This window comes from Trachurus trachurus (genome assembly GCF_905171665.1).
Source record: "Trachurus trachurus genome assembly, chromosome: 9".
In the NCBI taxonomy this organism is placed as follows: domain Eukaryota; kingdom Metazoa; phylum Chordata; class Actinopteri; order Carangiformes; family Carangidae; genus Trachurus; species Trachurus trachurus.
The window spans coordinates 20,671,020-20,696,343 of NC_139895.1; the positions used below are offsets into that span (position 1 = coordinate 20,671,020).

General features: G+C 39.8%; 1 protein-coding gene across 1 annotated transcript in view; it reads left to right on the plus strand.

Annotated features, from left to right (window-relative positions):
* Positions 1-25,324, plus strand: part of pdlim5a (PDZ and LIM domain 5a) — a 63,717-nt gene that overhangs the window by 26,936 nt on the left and 11,457 nt on the right. The window contains exons 6-11 of the mRNA XM_083979320.1: positions 11,113-11,152; positions 12,774-13,195; positions 17,390-17,410; positions 17,542-17,559; positions 18,056-18,228; positions 18,464-18,500. Of these exons, the coding sequence (XP_083835446.1) occupies positions 11,113-11,152; positions 12,774-13,195; positions 17,390-17,410; positions 17,542-17,559; positions 18,056-18,228; positions 18,464-18,500 (711 nt within the window). The remainder of the gene's footprint in view (positions 1-11,112; positions 11,153-12,773; positions 13,196-17,389; positions 17,411-17,541; positions 17,560-18,055; positions 18,229-18,463; positions 18,501-25,324) is intronic.

The window sequence follows — 25,324 nt, forward strand, 5'->3', positions numbered from 1 at the left end:
AGTTACTGGATATTTACTGCTGGATATGTCGGTGAAGTGAGATGTATTTTTGTCATTAAAATGTAGACATTTACATTCAGTCCACTATCACATTGATAATTTATGAGGTAATTAACCTCCCAATGAAGCGCACACCCAACAAATTGCATCTCATATTATCAGAAATATGCGAATGTATCAGTTACATAAATGGTCATTAATGGTATAGGAGGTATAGGTCAATTACCAGATTTTAGGCAAGACTAATACTGTCATCAAATGATCTATTGCCTGTTTTTAGCTTATCCTTTGAAATGAAACCTATTATGGGCAGCATGCTTACTTGGAACTGACCTGCGTGTAACAAGAACAGCATGTTTAAACAAGCCTGCATTTGAAGGAGGGAAAATTTGATAGCCCAGTTACAAAAAACTGGTGGCACCATGCTTTTACAAAAGAACATGTAAACATTTGGCCTGCTGAAGTGCGTCAGATGACGGAGAAGGGGGGACACAGGTGTGAATGGTAAAAAATATTAATCACCGTGATCAACAAATGATCAACTTCAAAAAGAAGTTGAAGATTCCCTGATCTAGAATTGGTGTTTCCATCCTCTTTAAATCAGGCGGTAATGGAATCTCTTTTGTTAAACCAATTCATCATGTCACATCTGTGCTGTAAGGTTACTGTACATATTTGATTGATTTGACTGATTTAGGCTTTCTTCACAAAGCAGGCAGCAGAAATGACAGGAAATGAAGGAGAGAGAGCCAGTCTCCTGCCTGTGTCTTAAGCCCTCAGCCACCAATGCGCTTCTTTTCCTGTATCTACAATTATATTAGTCTGCGATCAGGGGAATGTAATTCATAATTCGATAAGCCATTTTGCTGTGTAAGCCAGCTTCCACAGCTTGTCTGGCTTGTCATTTTTGTATACAGCATCTCTGCCCTCTCACTTTGTTCTCACCTGCTTTCACACTGCATATAATGGATAACACCACTGTCAGACCAGAGGCCAAAGAGAAGTATATAATTCAGCTACTAGTGAACAAAAGATGCTTTTTACTACTACTGTATGTCAGAAGACAAAATAGCAGTGAAAATATATCACCCACCAGTAAAACAACTATATTAATGGCCTGATCATTGTGCTGTGGATGCAGAAATTCACAGCTCTAGGTTAATCCTCTTTTCTAATAGACACTCTCTGTGCAGCTGCCATTGCCACTTACTCAGTTTTGATATTTGCCAAAGACATTCCAAAGCCAAGAGCGCTAAACTGGACTCACCTGTCTCTGTCTTTCACTGCTCGCTAGTATTTGCCAAAGATCTTCTAAAGCTGACGGCCATCGTGTCTGGCTAGGCCTGTAGTATTGGCCAGTAATATCCTAATACCATGAGTATGCAGCTACAGCTAAACACACCTGTCTCTGCCTGTCTTCTGTTAGGCTGTTGTTTTTGCCAAAGATAATACAAATCCCAAGAACATTAGGGGTCTGTGAAGGTAGCCCATAGATATTTTGAGGCCAAGAACACTGTGTTAAGCTCATCTGTCTCAGCTTTTTTAATTCTTCTCCACTATTTGCCAAATATATCTTACACTAAGCCAAGTGTTCTCATCTTCTCATCTTTAGGCCAGCCCGCACTGTTGAACAATACCCAAATGGGCAGCCGGAGCAGTGTGGAGAATCATCTGGACTGATTAAGAGAAAAATAATAATCACAATTTCACTGTTTCAGGGTGTAAGGCGTAGTTTGAACATAAACTGTACACTCAGCAGTTTTGTTCCAAATAAAATAAGCTTCTAATTATAGTTATAAATGGCTCTATAATAAATTGTAATCAACATGTTTTTAAACACAATACACTCTCAGACACTATTTGCCATCTTCTCTTACAGTTCTCACGTTAAGCTTTAAGCCTGCAGTGTTATCAGTTCAGTTTGGCTCGGACATGTTTAAATTCAGCCAAATGACTCACTGTGTATATATTTTTGCCCTGATTTTGTTGCACAATTAGATGACAACATATTCAACTCAAGCGGGCAGTGTAATCCTAAGGAGCATGTGTAGATGTGAACACATCCATGTGTGTTTTTCGGATACAAATGTGTATCTGTGCTACTTTCCAACAACTATATACTGGATGTTAATCACAAAATGTAAAATATAATGCATATCCCATATTTAATTTTGGGATTTAGGCAAGCAATCCCAGCGTGTAGCTTTTCCCCCGTCATACCTTCCTGCCCCATTTTTTCCCCTGACCATTTCCACCATCCTTCTTCATGGTCATCTGTTGAAAATGCTCAGATTTTATAGCGGAAAAAAGAACCTGAAGGAATTTCATAACTTCAGGTATTTGTTCAAAATCAGACCCAGGATCATTTTATGATCACTGTTGTATCACTGTTGCATAGGTCTCAACGGGATCTTTCAGATGACTGTGTGCCATTGGGAGCACATCTGGAGGGCAGTGTGTGAGAGCCAGACAGAGGGAAAGCAAGACATGGGCCAAGTAAACAGAATCAGAAAGTTGGACACCAAATGTTGTATCAAAAAATAATGATAGAAAAAATAAATCAGGGAAAATAAATAGAAGCCAGTAAACCTTGCATATCTTTGAGTGAATCCGTCTGAGTGATACTGACACCCATCTATATCCATAACCCTCTCAACAGGCCTAAGTCCAGATGTTGAATAGGGAAAACACTTCCTGGTCCAGCTGTGGATCATTTTGACAGGCAGGCTGTCTCAGCGCAGAGTGCTGCACCCAGCTGGAGCGCTGTCTCTTTACCATGTCCTTCTTTCTTCTGCTTGATCTACTGTGTTGTTTCTGTTTTTGTTCCTTAGAAAAATAAAAGTGAGCTGCCAGAGAGAAGAAAGGACGCTGTAAATTACACGGGACTAAAATGTTCTGTCTCTCTCCCTTTCTCGCTCAAATTAAATATCCATTTTAGCTTCCCTAAAATGGATATTTAATTGTGCCTTTCAGTTTTACACTGTTTATTCGCCTTGTGAATACACAATGTTGATGTAGTAAGTACACTAATTAAGACCATAGTTCAGTGCAGGATACTGTAGATCTTAAAAACCACAGTACTAAAAGCCCATTAATCCTGAATCTCTGCTTTAATTCATCCCATTTGGGACCCCCTAGAATCATGCAGCTGTCCTCTTGATCCAACTTGGGGCCCCCAGTACCACTAGTTTCCCTCACGGAGCCCCCCGCATATACAGTAGTTTCCCTTCAAGGCAGAGATTCCTAAACCTCTCCTGCCCAGGACCCCTACTTTAAACAATGCAGTCTTCATCATGAAATCACACACCCATATTGTGTAATTTAAATAAGTTTGAAGGCACTGACATGACGACCTTGATAAATCCAGTCTTGCTCTGGGGATCAGTCTGGTGTTTCTCTGCTCTGAGAGTTGTATGGTTCTAGTTGAGATTGTCATAGTGTGTTTGTCAGTCAGCTCCAGTGAGAAAGAAAGCTCATTTTGTGATTTCGGTAAACGTGTGGTTTCGGTGTGGAAATGTCTAGTGTGTTTTGCAAACAGGCTGGCTTCACTCCAGTTACTGTCCATGGAGTTGTTAGTTTATTCAATTACAATTTAAATCTTTTAAATGATGATGGCAACGTTCAGTGTGGGAGTTGCCATGAAGTGAGCAAAGAGGCATGACGGGACATCATCAGGTCAAGAACCATTAACAATGGGAAAAGGTGCTTAAGCGCAGTTTGCTTCGGTGTGTATTGAGAGAAGTACAGAGGAAATTTAGGGGTGTTTGTGTTTTTCTCTTTGTGTGTGACTGAATGCCAACGATTGCTGGCCTGTCCCTGTGCCCCCGTATACTGTACCTCCACGTGAGCTCCTCTGTTTATATGCACTGTTTTTGCTTCTTGGCCAGTCTTCTGTAAAACAAAGCTGTTAAAGTCTAAATTAGATTTCAAAAGACAACACAGGACTCTGGTCCTCCCATCTTCTGTTTTACTGCTTCGTGACTCCAGAGACAGAGCAGCAGTAAGACTAACTTTACTCCTATAGACACTGCCTTTAAACCAAACAGCTGAGTGACACTTTCATGTAAAAAGAAAACATCTGTCCTCCGCCTTTAAAAGATATATATTTGCATGAATGTAATGTTTCATAAAATTACTTTTATGATCTTTGGAAAGCATTTAAGAAGAATTACATGCTGTAACAGTACCCAGACTGTTCATCTGGTTTATTACCTCAAATTATGTAGAAGTACTGTATGGTGCACCATTGGTTGTATGTGATAGAGCAGTAACTCTTCTGCTTTGATGTTGCAAAAATGTCCAGTTTTTTTTTTGTTTTACATTTTGTTTCCAACATGTCTCCTCTCCCTCTCCTGCTATTTACCTTTAATTGACTTTATAGTAGCAGTATATTCTCGCTTACAGTACATCCCCCATAATTTCATGTTTTTACTGTTACTCATACATCTTTTCTATTCTCATGTATTTATTTTTATTGTATAGGCTTTATTTAGTTAAGAAAAGTTGGCTTCAGTAAGATTAAGATGTGCAGGTAGTTGGCATGTCCTCTTACTGTGGAGAGGTGAGTGTTAGCGTTAGTTAGAGAGGCACTTCTCTCCCTGTCTCTGTGCACTGTTGGGATTTGGATGCAGTATACTGTTGGAGATACTGCTTCCTTTCTCCTGCCCTGGTGGGGTTTAACTTAATGTGCCTGTTTCCTCTCATGGTCTGCTTTTAAGACTCCTTATGGTGCCAGTCTACCGCTGTGTGTTTTTGTTAAAAGGTGAGCTTCTATAAAAATCTTGCTTGTTTGTTGCTTTGTTACCACAGGAAACGCTGTTGTGATATGTGTAGGCATTTTCTGTGCGTTCATTACTTTCTTCTGTGGTAGCTTTACCCGCAGTATGTATAAAGAAGGACACTGTGCAGCTGTAATCAAATTACTTTCATAGATTTATAGAAAATGCATCTTGAAGTAGCTGTGCTTTAAGTCATGTCAGGTCTGGGCAAACTTTCACGCAAACCACAGTGGATTTGTACCCTCAGGCTACGCCAGAGGATATAGAAGAGTGAACATTATTTCAAGTACAGTGTATGACATAACACCTAATTTCTACCATGGGCTACATGATGTGGAGCTTGGAGGAGAAAACCTCATGGAAACACAATCCTGAAAGGAATCACTGAAATTCAACAGTGTAAATTAATTAAAGTTTTTCTTCTGTCTGCGACCGTGATTGGTCAAACGCTGCACTGCAAATTGTCTCCAAGTTTATTTAATTGAGTAATGTTTTTGTAGCGAAACCGCTGCAGTTTTAACATATTTTGCCCTTTTGGTCTGGCCAGTGTCAGAGTTTCTTTTAGGATCTCATGTGATGTCATGCTGAGCTGAAAGGCCTGTCGAGGCCTCTGTGGAGATAGTGGTGGGAGGCAGTGGATAAAGAACAGGGAGGATCACACACACACACACACACACACACACACACACACACACACACACACACACACACACACACACACACACACACACACACACACACACACACACACAGATAAAGAGACATGGGTTCACACGCACACTACACACAGACCTACAGTGCTTGCGATCTGTGAGTGACCTGTGTCTCCTGTGGTCTTTTTTAATGTGTCTGATAAAGACAGGCAGAGTCAGCCTCCAGATCTATTTTAAGGCTGTTTCTAGATAAACACACACATTGGTCTGGACATTGGCAGAGAAACGACACAGTTGTTTCATACCAGCAGAGGTGTGTTACATCAGTTGGTGAGATCAGTAGTATTAGTTCACTCAGGATCTGTCATTCTGAGCCATACTACATGATACCTTCATTGGCTCCCATAGCCACACACACACACAACCTCACTTATGCTGAACCACACGTGGCTGTTATTCTGCCAGTCACTGTTCTTTAGTGGTGCCCCGGCATTTTCTCCTGGTCACGTTGTTCTGTCTGCTTCAGTTTAAGGTAAAACTGAAACCAAACTAGCACTCTCTTTCCCCTCTTTTTTACCTAATAAGGCACAGAAAAAGAAATAAATACAGAAGAGCCCAGAGTGTGTGTCCCTCCTTCAAGGATGACGACTGCATACATTTTAGAGGGCTTTGTTTTAATAATCATTATCACTTTTGTTTAAAAAGAGTGATCTCATTTCAGGAAAAGGCAAAGAGGTAGGAGGGAGTAGGTAGGAGGAGGAGAGCGAGATCATTAAAACTGAATTTACTGAAAGGTGCAGAGATGGAGTAAGAAGAGAAGTTAACTGTAGACTGTAAAGAAGACCCTGGGTTACTGTTGTGCTTGTTCATAAATTACGAAGCTGTTCTTATTTTACAGAGTTAGTGGAGAGACTCTCTCTCTCTCTTTCTCTCTCTGAATCAGGTTTAAGTTTGATCTTATCAAATGAAAAAGTTTGATCTTATCAAAGTTGCATCCTTCAACCAAACTTGCACACATGGATGACAGACGTCATAAAAAAAATCTGTCTCTTTCACAGTATTTTATTTTGTACTGCCTAGTTACTGTAAAGCTAAGGACAAGGGAGAAAAATGAGGGAAGAAGAATGGAAAAACTTGAATTTAGATCATTTGTAAAATGACAAACATCAGGAACACATGATTTTTGATAAAAGTGTTTTGACTTCAGTTGGATAAAAGTATTCCCTTCTGTCTTTGGCTGGAATGCAAAAAAATACCACAAAAACAAGCAAGAGATGCCAAAAATGTCTCACAAAGACACATTAGGTGCAAATCTAAGAGGGGATCACAGCTCATGGAAAAGCCAGACTAGATTTGAGGCAAACAGAACCACAGTACAGTTTTGTGCAAGAAAAGTCCATTTTCACATAAAATATTCAGAAAGGTGCAGTCAATCTAAAAATAGAGCTGTACAAACAAACGTTGTGTCTATGTGTGTGTGTATGTTTAAACCTTATTTGCAGGTGCAGAGGCCATTAAATGTATGAACTGGCCCTTGTGGCCTGTGTTATCACACTATAGTAACATTTCCTGGGCCGACCTGTCATGCCTGAAATCACTGTCACCACACCCCTGCACAATACTTCACAGTGTGTGTATGTGAATATTTGTGTGGATGTACGTACATGTTAACTGGCCTGCAACAATTCTGTCATTCACATGGCAGCACACCTCATGAAAGACCCGCCTATTGCTGAAATATAATTATGTGTGTGTGACTTCTTGAGCTAGACTGAACTAAATGATTGATTGCCAGGAGCTACATATATTTAAATGTATGTAGTGTGGATGTATGGATATGTGCGCATGTGCGTAATTTTGAGTGCACCCACATGGGTAGTTTTTTGGTTTGAATAAACACAAGGTCACACACAAAGGCATCGAGTGACAGAATCAGCTCCACTTGTAAAATTTCTGCAGACGTGTGATGTTTGTCTCTGTGTATCAGTGCCTCCATTTGTGTTTGTGTCCTAGACAGTGTGTGTTCAGCTTCTACTGGTGTTACTAACAGGTCCCAGTCAGTGTCACCTAAACCACCAGCACTCCTGATTCTTGAACACCTCTCTCTCTCTCTCTCTCTCTCTCTCTCTCTCTCTCTCTCTCTCTCTCTCTCTCACTCACTCACTCACACACACACACACACACACACACACACACACACACACACACTCAACAATCTCTCATTGATTCAGTGCGCCTGGTTGCTTGCTGGTCTGGTGAAGCTAATGGCATGTCAGGGTGCAGCCCTGGAAACATCGGTCAATGATCTCACTCGTGTAAGAATAGACCAGGGAGATTAAACACAAATGCACAACAAAGAAAACAGCCGGGAGGGCAAAGTGGAGATAAAGAAGATGTGGCATCCTTCTTTTTTGACGAGTCAATTTAATGTGTCAATGTAGAAAAACACTGTGAAAAAATAGCACATTATAAATTATATGGATGGTAAACATGACAGTAGTTTTCTATGCAATGGGACAACACCACACAAAATTGACTTAAATATTAACATACTGTTGAATCATCAAGAATTTAACATTATTCTGTTGTGTCGGTTTTTATTTCACAATGGAGGAAGGACTGCTGTTGAGAGTGGAAACAGAACAAATACAATGTAACATCCCATGAAAGTATTTCGATGTTATGTAAAGGCATATGTACTGTATGTTACAAAAATAGTTAATTAGGAAAACATAAAACAATTCCACTAAACAAAGTAAGAAATTGTGTTTTAAATGTTTTTTTTACACATCCAAACCCTGATGACTAATATACAAATACAAGAGAAAAAAAAATTAAGAATGATTTTTATATATAATAAGATATGGAAACATGTTGAAACATGAATGGCATGCACTTGGATGTGGTAGGGTATCAAGGCAAAACCAAAATAGCTGTCACCACAAACAATTTTGGCGGAAACACAGACTCACACTGACATGTCAGGAACAGACGCGGTGCTGCTCTGTTATATAATGTAAAACTTACATGAACATGAAACAGAGAAGTGTAAACACAGACATGTAGAGTTTGACACTTAACATGGACCATGCTAAGTTACAAAACAAAGCACAGAGAACAGAAACATATTTTGTAGCAGCTGCTTTTAAACTATGAAATTAAACTGCCGTAGGGTCTCAGCGCTGAGAGGAGGAACACACACACACACACACATCTATGGCCCAGCAACCATTTCCATCTGGTGTGCAGGAGGTAGATATATGAACTGTTTTGTTTGTCACTGTCACACTGTCAGTGTCTTTATTGCATCCACTTACTCTATGACCCTCTCACATTTAAGTCATGGAGAAACATTCCTGTGGTGAAGTGTCTGATACAGTGTAAGGTCTTGTTGCTCCTCTGGTATAAATTCCCAGTGGAAGTCCCATATTCTGTTGACGTGCTCTGTTTTTATTTTTGGCGTTTTTCAAAGTGTAAACATAATCAGATTTGCTTACTTGGTTATGGCTCTGTTAATGAGCACAGTATACAACCAATGCAGGATAAACACATTTTCTGAGGCTCATTTGATATCGACAGCTACTTTGGTTTCAGAAGGGTGAACCTCGGTAGCTAGCGACAGTAGATCTCTCATAGGTTTTCCCAAGGTTGCACCATTTCCCAGTAACGTACTGTAAAGGCATTTTAATAAAACAATAGGTTCCTTGTTTAGGATCCTGAAATTACCTTAAAATCCCCAAAAGAAAAGGTTTAAAAGCGTCTGAAATAAATTAGACTCTGTTTCTCATTCACTTTCCAGCAGGCCTTGTTTTTTTTCTGACTCTTACCATATGACCCCAACACATTTCCATGTTTCCAGTTATAGCTGCAGTGTAATCGAGGCTACAGCACACATGGATGATGATGACGTACCTGAAATACCTACTCCATACCCTGGCATTTTCCTTCCTACTCTAGGTGCCTAATTTCAATACCTTTGGCTGCACAAGTGAGATCATTGCTGCCCCCAGATCAGCTTTGATGTCTGGGTAGTTGTTGACTTGTTGTATTTACAATAGTGCATCCATGGAAACTCACCACGTAGATGTAATGAAAAAAGGGGGCGACATGAAGCCATCAGGATTTTCTTTTATGCTTTAGCAGTTGTTCAAGGGAGTTCACCGTTCACAAAACCATTTTTGCTACATGACACACTGTAATTAAACCAAAATCAGTTGAGAGCAAAGGACATTAAGAAAAAGGACAAGCGTAGGTGTAGCATAAATTTGGAAGACTGCATTTCTCACAGGCGACAATCCAATTTTTAGCTTATAACCAAAATACAGTGGTTTGGACCAAACAGTATCCTCTGCTTCCCCGAGGGAGAATTTGTCAGTGATGGCAAAGCGACTGCTCGACTCAGAGTTGTCTACTGGCGTGCTAACTATCCTCCAAAGTTGTTTTCTTGTTGTTGTGTTGTGTTTCCTTTTCGGCACTCTCCTCCTACGTCATATGATATGATGGTTCTCCCAGTCACCTGCCAAGCGTTTTTTTGAGAGCACCTTCCCCCTCTCTACAGCAGTTTCCAATGATGCCTTCCTTCCCAGTACACCATCTGGTGTACCGAGTTAGAGTAGCTGTATCTGTGTACTGACGTGTTACTAGCTACTACTAGGCTGTCGGTTCAGATTTACTGAGGTGAAGGACATGCACCTCCCTGAGGAAGTGTCTAGAAGGGCTGCCCTGAGAGGAATGTAGAGCTGCTGGCATTCATACATCTTCAGTTGCTGCAAAGTTTACTTAACCTTTGATTATTTTTACCTTTAATATTAACTTGTGTATTTTTATCTTAATATCATAATCAATCAAGTTATGATGCACTGAACCACCATTCGAGTCAGGTCCATTGGTCTGTGTACATGTAAGTGAGGAACTTCACTCCTTCTATTGCTTAATATACTGATCCATCACTGCTGTAAATGAATTATTTCAGTTAATTCTGTATCAGTAAAGTACTGCCCCATTGCATCACTATAATCCTGAAACATGCAGGGCAATTAAAAGCACTTCTGTAGACAGAGGAAAAATGATATCAGTAAAACTGATATTAGGAGAAAGTGCTAAGCCACTTCTGAGTACATTCAAGAGAGTTAATAGTTACGGGCATGTTCCTCAGATGACCTTCTGGGGAGCTCATGGCTCAAAGCGGTATTAAGAGTATCAAATCAAGAGTATCAGATTGATACAGGGCTTTTTATACTAAAAGCAGCTGGCTTCAAAGCACACATACACTGAACAAGATCACAATTTTCAGCTCCAGCAACTCAGATTTCATAATTTGACTCTTTTGGATTGTGTCATAGCCGATGACAAAAACCTCTCCATGTAAGGCTCTATGCTAAGTCAGGTTAAGTCGTAATTCACCATAATTCACCATAACCACAGTTTCTCAACCTCAGTAAGATCTAAAGATTTTACCGTATGGGTTTAGTGGTTTAGAACAGCTGTATAAATATCAGCAAACCCTTCTGCAGGGCTTGTTTACTTTTACCCGCACGGTGTTGGCTAACAGTCACAATCTATAATGAGCATGAATATTCATATATTAAAACCAGACATTTTTCAACGTTGAAACGAAAAAGAAATGTGGTTGTGCAATCTTAACTCATACACTGTGTCTCTTCCTTCTTCTCTCTTTCTAGGGCTTCCAGTGTTCCCAAACCTCCTCCTGTGGCACCAAAGGTACTGTAACATAAAATGATAGACACTGGAGTGTACTGCATGTTTATTGATAGAGACAAGAAGATCCCATGATCACTGTTTTTGTAAAAAAGAGGTACACCAGGTGAAAATGAGATTCTGCTTGGGTGTACAGAGCAGTCAGAAAGTGTTCAGACCACTCCATTTCATATCGCAGCTTTATGCTGAACAGTTATCCATCACCAATTTACACTCAATACCCAATAATAATAATTAACAGGATTTTAGAGATAATTTTGAAACTGAATTATCAAATTCATATTCATTATTCAGACCATTTACTATGACACATCAAATTCATGGCAAACAATGCAAATCAAAGCAAGAAGTCGTGATTTCTAAGGAACTGTAGAGCTCAGAGACAGGATTGTGTCGAGGCACAGGTCTGAGGAAAGCTGCAAAAAACCTCTGCTGCGCTGAAGTTACCCAACAGCACAGAGACCTGGATATTTCTTAAATGGAAGAAGTCTGGAACAACCAGGACTCTTCGCTGTCTGGCCAAACTGAGCAATCAGAATGAGAGATGATCAAGAACCCAATGGTCATTGTGGCTGAGCTCCAGAGATCCTGTGTGGAGATGAGAGAGACTTCCAAAAGAACAACTCATTCTGCTATAGAAAGGCCAAACAGTTCAATCTTGGTTTCAGACCAGACAGCCTTGTTTCTCACAGTCTGAAAGTCCTTTTGGTGCTTTTCTGCAATTTTTCACTCAATATGATGATGATCAGGATGACCGTCAGCTTCTTGGCCAACAACATCATCACGATCATTCATATCTCAAAGATGAGGAGATGAGAAGCAGCAGACTAACGGGCTAAATTTGTGTCATTGGGTCTGAATACAATATGTCAATAAGATTTTTCTTTTAAACAAGTTATGTGCTTGTTGTAAATCTTGTGTTATTATAGTGAATTGAGTATTGATGAGAGACAACTTTTTTTTTAGCATTTATTTTTTTTTAGCTGTAACATGAAAATGAGACAATGAAAGGGTTTATGTATTATAGGTACATCTTTCTTATGTTTTTCCTTAATAATTTATTTTACAATGTCTTATGGATTTAGATTTTATCTTTTATGTGGATATATAAGTTTTCTAATCTCTTTGTAATCAGACAACTACTATAAGAAGTGACTATGGAACAGGAAATAGATACTCACCTGAAAGCAATCAAATTCTTCAGTATAATATCATAAAAACAAGAAAGTAATTCACCTGGGGTATGTTCAAAATCCTTTGAATGCTCATCTTTAGTAACTACATACACCCTTCTGAAACGATGCCATACACACTTGATGTTGCATGAAAACCACCTTTGTCTTGATTATTGTGTTTTTTTTTCTTGCATTGCACATTGGTGTTTTATTGTAAATGAAAGTTATACTGATGCATCTCTATTCAAAGAAATTCTTGGACCAAATTGTAAATTTTACAGAGATTTTGCATGTTTGGATTCTTTTGCAGCTCTTTAAAAACTAAATCAGACTTTATTTTTTGGACAAACATGTAAATCATGACTGGAGAGGCATCAGTATATTGAGTGCTGTGCTGTGCTGTGATTTATTTTTGTGTGTATCTGCATGCTCTCCTCCCATGCCGGTAGGACGACAGATCAGACATCATAAAACCAGTGGCTCTCACCCACCTGCCTCCTCCACCCCATCCTCACCCCCACTGCCCTAGTCCCTCCTCCGCCCCCTACATTAAAGCTCCCAGACCTTATGGGGGCTGCGGGTCAGAGAGTGACTACTCTCCATCACAATCACCATTTGCTGCTTTTATCCCATCCCCGTCCTCTGCCTTCACTCCTGCCTCCTCCCACGCCAGTCCTCCTCCTCCACCTCCCGTCTCTTACCCATCCTCTTCCTCCTCCTCCTCCTCCCCTGGCCTCGTTCCGCCTCAGCCATCAGTGTATAACACACCAATCAACCTGTACTCCACTGAGAACGCCTGTGAGGTGGCCATGGGGCAGAGGCGGGGCCTTTTGGAGAGTCAGGGTGGAGCCTTGCCACTGCAGTTTAATGGGTGAGTGGCGGTCTCTCCATCCAATCAAACAAATCAATTCCTGGTTCCTACCTCCAGCTGTTTTTGCCTCAGTTCTGTTCGAGCTATAGGATCCTTTACATGTCAAACATCTGCTTTAGCGTATTTACTTCATTTTCTGATACTGTCTGTTACTAATTTCCTCACAGATTCATGCAATTTTTTAGAAATGATTAAAGGTATTTGAAAATATCAGTAGCCCCCTAATTTGTTTGTGAGAAGGAGAAGATGAAACTGACACCATTGTTAAGTTTTGAGGGCTGCACTTAGTTAGACAAGTATTTGGTAACAGAAAAAATCCACTTCTGTAATGATTTATAAACATGGTGTGTTGCCAGGCCCATTTTGAAGTTCATGTTCCTGACTGAAAATTGTTTACTCCACACAGCCCCCTCCGCTGGCTTTCCAGACTCCAACTTAAAATTTTGAAATCTTGGCAATGATATTCAAAGTTCTTCTACATCATTAAATCAGCCTCAAATATCTGTTTGTGTTTTATTCTGAGAAAAACATTTAAAAAAAACACACCAGAATGGCACTCAGCAGAGCACATAACTCCGCCAAGGCCAAACAATCCTACATGATTTTTGTTGTCAGCTATTGCTATATTTATTTGTTCTTAATCCTGACGCAAGACAGCTGTATGGTTTTATTACCTGTTGTGTGAAATGATGACATCAGCCTTATTCAATAGTACTACAGCTGTATTGAACATTTCTGCGTTAAATGAAATACTGCTGCATTCCTAAATGCTGCTGGTGCCATATGCACTGTTACTCCCCATTAATAATAAGTACAACACTGTGCATAATGTAGATTTAGTATTTCTTCCACCAGATCTGGATTATTACTGTATGTGGATCTGTACCAAACAGTATGAACTCATCGGTCTCATCACCCTAAATGTTTTTGCTACCTCTACATCCATACATTTCTTGGACATATATACAAAAATGCCACAATCTCACAACCTTAAGGAATGTGCAAATCAGTCATTTCTGTGTAATTCTGCTGATGAACAAAGAGATCAATGTGCAAATGGACATGAAAACAAGACCTCTTTGGTTGAATTGCGAAAGCAAGATACTCAAAACACAATATTGAGATCAGTGATTTAAGATAACAAATCAAGACTGATCATGCTGCCTGAGTTTGTCTTTTTATTATAGTGTTGATTGAAACGTGGCAGTCTCAACTTTGCTCTGTGCAGCTGTTTTGGTTAACATTTTGACCAAACCAAAAAGCCAGAGTCTCTGTTAGTTATTTGTGTAACATGTCATGTTGAATAACTTAAACTACCAGTCTGGAAACACTGATATGTAAGCACACTAAAGTGGCTTATTTGATTACTGGTGCAACTCTCCACTGAAAGTTTGTGCAGAGAGACATGTGATATCTGTTTTCTTGTGAAAGAAAACATCAGACCTGATTGACTCTTAATGAGCTTTTGGAGTCTTCTTAAAATAACAAAAATATACAATGCTGTAAAACATCACCTGAAGTTGTCTGTGCTTAGAGTCAACAAAGTGAGGATTTTTAACACAGTTTATATTAGATTTGAATATGTGTGGACAAATAGAATATCCCTAGCATGATGGTAATGGTTAAGCTATTGAAATGTACTCGCAAACCCTTTTACTTGTGGCTGCTCTTCCTATTTCTTTGCTTTTATTTTATTCTAAATCATTCATGATATGCTATAAAGACACATCTTTGCTCTTCTTAGGGAAAGTGGACCTCTCCACTGCATTCTTTATTTTGAATTATGGTGGCGTGTCTGAAGACAGACCCACATTTCAACTATATTATTCGTCACTAGCCTTTGAAGAGAACCCTTCTTGAATGAATTACTGTTATGTTTGCCCTCTCTGCCTCTTCTACCCCCCTTTTCTCTTTATATATCTGTTAATCCATCATGTTCACTTTTTCTCTGCCACCCTTCACATCCAAGCTGTCCGTTTCTGTCCCTCTCAACATAATTCCCACAATACCCCCCTCCATTTTCACTCACAACACCTCCTCTTCCCTCTCCAGAAGCATAGTGAGTATAACTATGCAATGATGCCATGACTAAGCTGTGTATATATAGCCTGCATTGGTAATTCAAGCTGTGTGGTATTCTCTCTGCTCTTCTAGAAAACCAGTCAGTCAGTGAGGGATTCAGCCTTGAATCCATGTAGATTTGCAAACTCACTGTTGCCCTTCACAGTCTAACGCGCTGTCATCAAGCCATTTTTCTTCACTTCTTCATTCATTCTTTTTGTAATTTATCATAAAGCTACTGCGTATTTGTGGATGTTTTTGATTTGTCTCACTTAAGATGCCAAATGGATTGAATATGCTCCTTTTCTGACTCATTTCACCCCATGTTTTCACTCTGTCGTTGCTGGTTTCACTGGGAAACACACTGACAAAAGGATCAACGGTCTCTTTCTGTGAGACTTAGCAGACACCAGCCATCTGCACAATATAATCTTACACCATGCAGTCATTCTCACACTCAACAAATACTCAAGATGAATTTCAGTTGGGTACATAGCCTTCTCCAAGTATTACAGATGACATTTATTAACCCACTTGATCTTGCTCTTTGGCTTTTGCTTCTTTCACATCCACATTTCTATCTGAATGTTGTGTTTATCTTTCCTCATCCTACTTTTATTCGGAATGATAGACAGCTCAAGTATTTCAATAGTTATTTAGGTCGTCCACAGACGATTGTAGATGATCAAGTTGTATGGTATTGTCATGAACTGTAGTTTATGCAATGGCTCTTTTTACAGAAAGCACTTTCAGGATGTGTGGTACAGAATTATTCTCACTCTCTATATACAGTACTAATCAGTAGGTACATATTTCATGATCAGTGAATCACTTAATTCTGATACTGAGGTGCACACACACTGACACTTTTGGACAGCACGTGTCCATCCCTGCGTTGGTTGCATGCTGTAAATGTGTGGTGTGGTTCGTTTCAGAGGGGATTTTAAATAAAATGGTGAGAATTGGGAAATATGTATGTCAGTTTTGCCTGTCTTTCTTTCTCTTCCCTTTCAAACCTTGTTTTCTGCTTTGCAGACTGCAGCACATCATCAAGTTACAAAGTTAGTTTCTGAAGCATGTCAAATTACGGCTGTTCGCCTTTTCATCTGTTCATCCCTGCATCTTTGTGTGAATACACCTAACATGACATTTTGCATGAATTAACTTATTGGCTTGCCACACAAAAAGCTTTTGTGTTACGTAAGGTTTTCCCACACACAGTGACACACATGCATTTAACTAATTAAAATGAATCAAAACCTTTGCATGTGATGTGTACAATATGCTGAGGCTTCAAATATATTTTCCCCTCAACCATAAAGCAGACACACACACACACACACACACACACACACACACACACACACACACACACACACACACACTACAGTCACTGACTGTACTGTAACTGTATGTGACCAGGCTCACATAGAGCTGTCAACACTCCTACACCAACATAGCTGCTGCTGTGACAAGAATGTGTTGAGAGACGTTCATAAATCTCTCTATTCAATGTGCTAGGTGAGTGTGTTGGTGGGCGTGTGTATTTATAGGTGATTTATTGACAGCAGTGCCAGAAAAATCCTCAAGTCTGCAATACTTCTTGAGTGTGCGTGCGTGTGTGTGTGTCTTGGAGCTGAGTTATTGATGGCCAGTTACAGTAATAAAGGGCCAGTCAGCACCCTGTTGCCAAGAAAGATTGTGGCTACACATGCATATTAGCTTCTCTTCATGAACACAGGTAAACACAAGCCACACATGTTGAATCACAACTATGCCGCACACTCATCAAAATAAAAGCGCATTTTTCGAATCATTCGAATAAAAACATAAATTTGTCCAAATGATGAACAACTCCACCTCTATGCAATTACACATGAGTTAACAGCACCACCATGTGGTTAAAAATAGAACTGACTTCTGCTAATTGATCTTTTTAAATGTCTCCCTGAATATTTTGGCTCTATGTTTTGCATGTACCAGAAGTTGTGGTCCATAAGTTCATGCTGTCTGTTTTCCCCCATTATTTTTTTCTGTAATTGTTGACATTCCTCTTAAATTTATTCTTCATAAGGAAATCAATTTCTTACATTTCTATCTCTTCGCTGTCTTCTTTCTTTACCTTGCCAATAGTGGACCTCACAGTATTTTAAAGTAAGTCTCTTCACATAGTTCTCACGTAATCCTTATGAATGTTATGGATATTGTGGTTTTATTTCCCCCTGCCTTTATTGAGTCTATTTCTGTTTTCTTCTGCCTGTTTTCCTCTGTTATTGGTTTTCAAGAAAACCCCAGCCACCAAGGTATCACATTGGTGTAGATCTTGTCACCAAATATGTTTAACAAAGTGTGCTGTGGTTTTTCCTCCTTTTGTTCTTGTCTAATAAGCATAAATTATATTTTTACCCCACATTATTATTTTAAGTGTGTCGTATAATGTGTAATCATCTAACAGTGTTAGATCTAACAGGATTACTCTGACTGAAATAATAATGTAATACATATAATGTATGTGAATCTAAGCTTCCTTATTGAAAGTATCCTCCTAAAAGGAAATTTAACATGGCTTTGGCTCATAACACACACTAAGTCTGGAGTACTAAGGAATATGAAATGTTTTATAGCTTCCTGTGGAATTTAAAGTTATACATTTCACTTTAATAGCTTATAATACCTCAGAGGAAATTACATCAGTCTTCATCTCTGTTCTACTGCTTTGATCAATATACGAGAGGCCGTATGTAAAATGAAAAGCATATTTTCTGATCTCATTCATCCTGTTCTGCCATGTTCTTCCAGAGTTCCCAGGAAACACGTTGTGGAGACAGACATCCATTTTTACCATGTGCCCACTCATGCTGATGCCAGCAGGAAGCGCATAATGGAGGACACAGAAGACTGGCGCCCGCGTACTGGCACCACCCAGTCCAGATCATTCAAGATCCTGGCTCAAATCACCGGCACGGAGAATGGTACGTTACTGACATACGTCAAATGCAGTGACTGTGTTTGCAGAGTCATTACATAGACTGTTGTCGTTGTTAGTTTACCTGAGCTAGTGATCACACACCTGAGTACCTTGCATCCTCCATATGTAGGACACACAAGCTTAATCATGACGCTAACTGTTTAGGGTTAGCATTTTTGTAGATGATACACATCATTTTTCAGGGTGCAATCCTTAATCTTTCATTCTTTCCCTTGTAGCCCAAGAAGAGGAAGCTGAGAAAGCCAAAAAGACAAAGTAAGTACTTAGCACAAAAAATGCTGACACATTGAAGATTGTGGTTTATTAAACCTGGCCTCCCAATCTGTTTTTGTTGTTGCTATGTTGCTGTTGCTTGTATGACTAATTACATTGTTGGAATAACAATACATATTCCAGGAAATCTCATCTTCTCAGTTGATTTTCATACTCAGCTGGGTGCCTCTAAAACAAACAGTAACATCTGCATTCACGCAGAAGCAGAAAATCTCTTTTAAAAAACTCTAAATCTCTGCTACACCGTTCTGGCAAATGTATTGATGCTGTGTGGGCTCTTCCTGTCTAGACAGAAGAAGAAGGATCACATGTGATCCGTTAAGTCAAAAGCCAGACCACTGTGTGCTGTACAGTATGTCGATTCTCAGTAGCTTCAAAAGATCAGAAAGCAATTTTGATTAAATTCCTCTCAGGTTGCTGAAGGTTGATTTTAAATATCATCATAGGCCCCAAAAGTGCATCCATCTGTGCTTACCTAGCAAAGCACAGCTATGTGCAATCGTTCGTGTGCTGCCTGTGGTTGTTTGTGCATTTGGTTGTGGATGTGACAGCATTGCAGTGTTGCATGTTGTTTAACATGTGATTGTGATGTTGACAATCATGGCTTTACTGTGGTCTCGTCCTTGTTGTGCTGAGATCCATTTGCTCTCCATTTGTCTGGGTGGTTTGTGCTGGTACACATGATCACATGACTATCGTGTGTCTGTGACTGCTCATTGTAGCATGTCCATGTTCCTGCTGACTGTGGGTGTTGGTGTGTGGCTTTTGTGGTTGAATTAATTCATAACTCGATAACTGACCATGACTCATGGGGCAGCATGTTGACAAAATGAAGATGGACTCTCTGGAAATGACAAGTGAACTGTTGTCTGATAAACCTTACAGTTCACTTTCTGCTTTCTTCATATTGATTTATGTCGTGTTTTATTCTGATGATGACCATGCCAATGACCATACAGTACATATGTTTCCTGTGCATCATCAGCTTTTTGTTTGTTCTGTATCATTGAGCTGTCTTTGTGGCTCGGCTTACAGTGTGTCTCTCTCATCGCTCATCGCAGGGCAACCACTTTCCTTAAATCCTTCTTATTTCTCTCCTTTGGTGTGTTTTTCTCTTTTTTTCTCTCCTCTTACTCTCCTGACGTGGATGGCAGAGTGAACAAGACCACCACTCGGATGGTGATTGGCCCTAAGTACAACGAGCTGAGAGACTCGCACCACCGGGTGTCTGCTCGCACCCTCAATGTAGTCCAGTAGACTACGTGTGTCTCTGTGTGTGTTTGTCTACCTGTGTTTGTAGACATTGTATCAGTTTGAATGCTATAGATCAATGTTAATTCCTTGGACTCTTGTGGGAATATAAGCTTGTGGACTAATGGGAATATATAGGAAGCAAAAGAAAGAAAATTGCAGTTGGAGCTTGCAAAGGAATTGTTGGCCATGATTATGTATGTGTGAATGCGTATGTGTGTGTGTGTCAGTGTTTGTTATTATGTGCCTGCCCTGCACTGTGTCTGCTTCATTCAGACATTTATTAAAGCATTGCGTATGTGCTGGGCCCACTCCACCGATTCCAACCCCAAAGGTATAGATAGATGCCTAAATACACACTCCTATCAGTGTGTTTACTTTCACCTCATTATACTTACAGTACATTTTGAGTTTGAGTTAAGTGCATGTGTATGCTTCCTTTTGTGTATACTTTAAATCATGTCAGAGATTTGAGTGAAAAGATACTATATTCATTAACACCACCACACCAAAACATGATGGTGATGGGAGACAAGAACTACAGCGTTTTCATAAAGTGTAAAACCCTGAGGGCTCTCATCAAGTAGTCTCAACATGCTGACCTCTCAGTCCACATCTCTGCTCCCTCAGCCTTCACTAATATACACATGTAATGAGAAATGGAAAGCAATCTGAGTCAACCTACTGAAAGATGTATAGACATCATGTTATGTATCATTCGTTTTGAAGCATACAGTAGAACAAGAAAATTAAAGATGGAAATTCTGATCATGCACTATATATTCAACCCCATATCCATACAGGAACTGAAATGCACTATAAAAGGACAAACGCATCACATGACTACAGTGTTGTTCCTTCCAGTGCCACAGTAATGTAGATAGGACATACATAAGGGGTGTGTGTGATTTCGGAGGGAGGACAGCATTAGAGAGTTAATTGGGCTGTTGAATAAGTGTATTTTACAGAGGACACTTGTTTAAAAGCTTTAATGGCTTGTTTACATCTGTTGTATTTGCTAGCACTGAAACTATTTAATAAGCACAGTAAACACACATCTGAAAAAGATATCCACGTCTGAAAAAGTGGAAGAGATTTCAGCTTGTCGTGCATGTATGTACAGTATACTGTATATAGACCGGTGGTTTACATGCTACTGTAACACTTCCGATTAGTATGGTAGAAGGATTATGAAAGTGGAGGGCTGTTTGGGGTAAGCAGGTTGCAGTAACAGAAATAATATGATGCCCTGACTGTAAAACACATCTTTAGTGCCTTTACATTTATTTGATCCCCATGTTTACTTCCTGCAGGTTTTGCTAACTCCAGTTAGAGTTTGATCTTTGTGGAGTCTAACAGTTTTAAAACATCTGGAACTCTAGAGGCTGAAATTTTATTTATTTGTTTTGAGTTTGAAAAAAATTCTAGTTAATAAAGTGATTAAGTTTTTCTCCTGTTTCCCTTTCTCTTTTTTGTTGTCTCATTCCTTCCTTCCTTCCTTCCTTCCTTCCTTCCTTCCTTCCTTCCTTCCTTCCTTCCTTCCTGCCCTGCTTCCCTAGTTCCTTTCCTCTTTCGTCTCCCAGTTATCTCACTGACTCTGAGACACACAGTGGGAAGGTCAGGTATAAATCATCACCTCAGCGTGTGACACGTTTTCCTCTTCACCTGTCACTTTGAGTTGTCTCTGGACACAGTAGTCACTTTAAAAGAAAACCATCACATACTGTAAAGCCCTTCCATTGATTCACAGGAACTAACTGACTTTTTCTGACCTGTAACGCTGATTTCACATTTCACATGCATTTTATTATATTTTTCACACTTTGGGTGACTCAACTAAAACAATCTCAAATTTATATTTAAATTACTGATTCACCAAAAACATAACATTTACAAAATTTGACATTTTGAACAAAATAACATGATTCTCTGCTATTTGACATCTGCCAGTGACAGGTCTCCAGCACAGGAATGCGCTCACCAAGCAGTTGGTTCACTCACAACGTTCACCACCATGGGCGATGCAGAGACCACGTCCACATCTGCTCACACTGACCAATCAAAGCTATGTCCGGCAGGCTTATCAGCCAATCAGCAGTGGCCAGAGAAAGCCGCTATAATCCCTAATGATGTTCTCATTTCCAACCCTGACCACTTCCAGAAAAGCACAAATCAAGACAACATATCACCCACATCACACGTCCGTCTGGTTGCCATCCCAATATCATATTCAGGTTCTGTTGACACATTTCGTCAAATACCCCCAACCCATTTGCCTAATATGAACTATTCATTAGCTCCAATGCTAGTACCTTTAACATACAATGGCCCAGCTCTGAACCCAATGGCATCCTCTCACACACACCATTACAACTTTTCAGATTCCCATAAATTAAATGACACTTCCGTTGACGCAGCTTTTTTGCCAGACAGTGTGTCCCAATCTTTTTATGAGCCAAGTCCTGATTGTAGCCACACTTCACCATATATGCCTGTTATTGGTGTAATACCTGCCCAGACAGTGGGAGTATACTCCTCATGTGGTAGCAGTTCTGTACCAGGTCAAAACCAAGTACCAGGGACCCTCTCTGATCCAGCCCCTGTCTATAGACCATGTACCTCAGATGTTACTATGTCTCAACCAAGCGTCCAAATGCCTACGACTGACAGGTAAATTGTGTTTGTGTTATTAAAGTATTACCTTAAAATACAAAATAGGTTTAATGATTGAAACGGCTTTGTATATAATGAGAACAGTCACTTCCTCTTTTTTTTCCCCTTTTTTTTTTTTTGCCTCGGCCGAGCAGTTCCCATGTGATGCCACTAGAGGGCAGCACAGATTCGGAAAAGTTTGAGTCCATGAACTGTTTATGTGGCCTTGGTGATGACAACCATGCATTAAATTATCCTGCTGCAGCAGCTCTGAGGGCAGAGCAGAGTCAGTTTCACCTTTCACCTCAACACAGGTGCTACATCAATTTCTCATATTTCCAAACAAAGACTTTATTGACTTTAACTGTTTCAACTTTCCTTGCAGTCTTTGCAGCTTCTCCTCTCCTTGTCTTCTCAGTTCCCCAGTCCAAGTCAATTTACCCCATTTATCAGCACATCATCATGCATCCTACTCTACCAAACCAGTCAGGTACTGGGTTATAATTACTTTCAAATTAGTTCACTTTCCATAGTAATAGAAACAGTGCCAAACTGCCATGTTTTTGGTTGAATTTTTTCAGTATTTTCAACGGGGACATTTTTATCATTAACCATCTGCTTCTGTCCTCTGCCATTGCCTCTTTGAATGTGGTTGTGCTTTGTACGTGTGTGCACATGTGCGTGTGTGTGTCTGTATTTGTAAATAGGAGAGATCTCCTGTCAAGTCCTCTGGACTTCTTGCCTAGAGCAGCCCCCTCACCCCCTCCCCTCACCCCCAGTGCACTCAGACAACCCATTCAGCAGCCACACTCTGAGTGCCGTAATCCAGTGCAGGCAAGGTAAATGGAGTGAACCCTGTCATTTAGCTATCTCAGTGCCCTCCGACACACTCCTACAGACGTCTGAGTGACCACTTCTCAATCCTCTTTTTCTCTGTGTCGTTTTTCTAATGTCCAACAATTGGCCTCCTGGAGTCATCATCTGCCTTTTCTGGTTAGAACAACTTATCAGAACAACCCTAGACCTCCTGAGAAAGCAGCGTCTCAGTCCTTATTGGAAGCTCTGCTTATCACTCCACTCACTTCAACTCTGCCACTACTACTGAAGAAAAAGAAGAAGCGTCGCAGTGTCAGTGAGCTACACCTTCCCAAGAACAAAAGGTAGACTGGGCAGATCTGGACAAAACTTTTCCATGTCAGTGGTCTTAATCACTAGAAAACAAGTTGGAAGCATTGGTAAAAATAAGAAATTTCAGTGTTCAATTAACAAACATTGGTCTTATCCATCTATTTATAAAAAAAGAAAAGAAAATAAATCAACAGTTTTGTTCAGGCCTGGGTCCAACAAATAGTAATATCATCATGCAAATAATGACAAATTATGTGTGTGGGCTCTTTGCATAAGTAACAGTGTTGTGTGGTGCATGCAGCTTCTCAGTCATATTGCTAATCGACTAACACTCTGGTAGTGTAAGCATACTCAGACGATGACTTTTAGATTGAACATTTTGTTTTATTTATTTATTTTACCAGTGGATTTTAGCAGAGAAGAAGGTTATAATTTTGCTTGCACGGCTAATATTTCCATCATAATCTTTTAGAAGTAAAACTACTTTTAATTCACAGTGTAAACTAGGCATTTGTGTCCACTGAACATGCCATTCATTGCAGTTAAAACCATGTTTGTTCAGACCATGCCAGCACCAAAAGACACGGTCCATATGTTTGTGTCGTTACAACTCATACCAACTACGACATTCTGTGGTCACTGTGAAACAGCTTGGCAGTATCTCACAGAGATCAGTCACTGGCTAGTGGACACAACTCTACACATTCAAACCATGAAGTATGAAGAGCTGGTGTGTGCGTGTGTGTGAGAGACTGAGTTTAAGTAGGCGACTGGATGGATGGATGTCCTTGTCATTATGTGTGTGTGAATGCACATGCATGGATGGTATAGTATGTGATGATTGAATTTGATCCAAAAAATATCACAGTGCTAAATTATAGACCATCTGTTGTGTGGTGCAGAAAGCTGCTGGACAGCAGTCAGCTATGTTAATAGACCATTTGTTCTATGTTCAAACAAAACCAACACAGTTATGAGATGCATAACACAAGTTCTTGTTGGAGCTACAGTACACATGGGGTTACTTTACATGTATAAACAGTTGGGGGACTGAATTTTCTAGCTTTTTCCTCATTATCGCTTAATTCCAGCAAACAAGTAGTCTCATTATTAGGCGGCACACAGTGCCGAAAATAGAACGTGAAATAGATAAGACAAAGAGAAACAGTGATGGAAAGCAAGGCCACAGACTGCGCAGAGATGCAGTACATAAGAGTCAAATTCAAGGATGCACTTAGTGTGAAAATGTAAAAGAAAGAGTACAAAGATAGACCAGGAGAGAAAATGGATTAAAAAAAGAAAATAAATGTATTCCTCTCTCCCTCCTTCCTCCAGTCCCTCTTTAATTATCCCTTCAGTTAACAAGGTTTATATGTGGCCCAGCATGTCCAGATGGTCAGAGCTCTAACTGGATGCTATTGAATCAGAACAGCGGGACTCGCCATTAATCAACCAATCACAGTCTTGCACAATACAATTAAGGTGCTGTGTAATTGGCCTGATTGGTGGAGAATATTAACGAGCCGCACTGTAATTGCCTTTAATGAATGAAGGACTGGGGACCATCTTATTTCCTGCTCTATTTGTCACCTGTTGTTAGCCAGTTACAATAGCTAATGTAAATTAATGTTCTTAGCTTGTTCACAAAGATAATTTGAATAGATGGCACTATAGCCTTTAGTCTCATGGCGTTAAATGGTGTAAAATTATGGCGAGGATGAGGTCTTTCCGCTTCTTTACTGGACACATTATTCTTGATAACAACTGATGCTTTT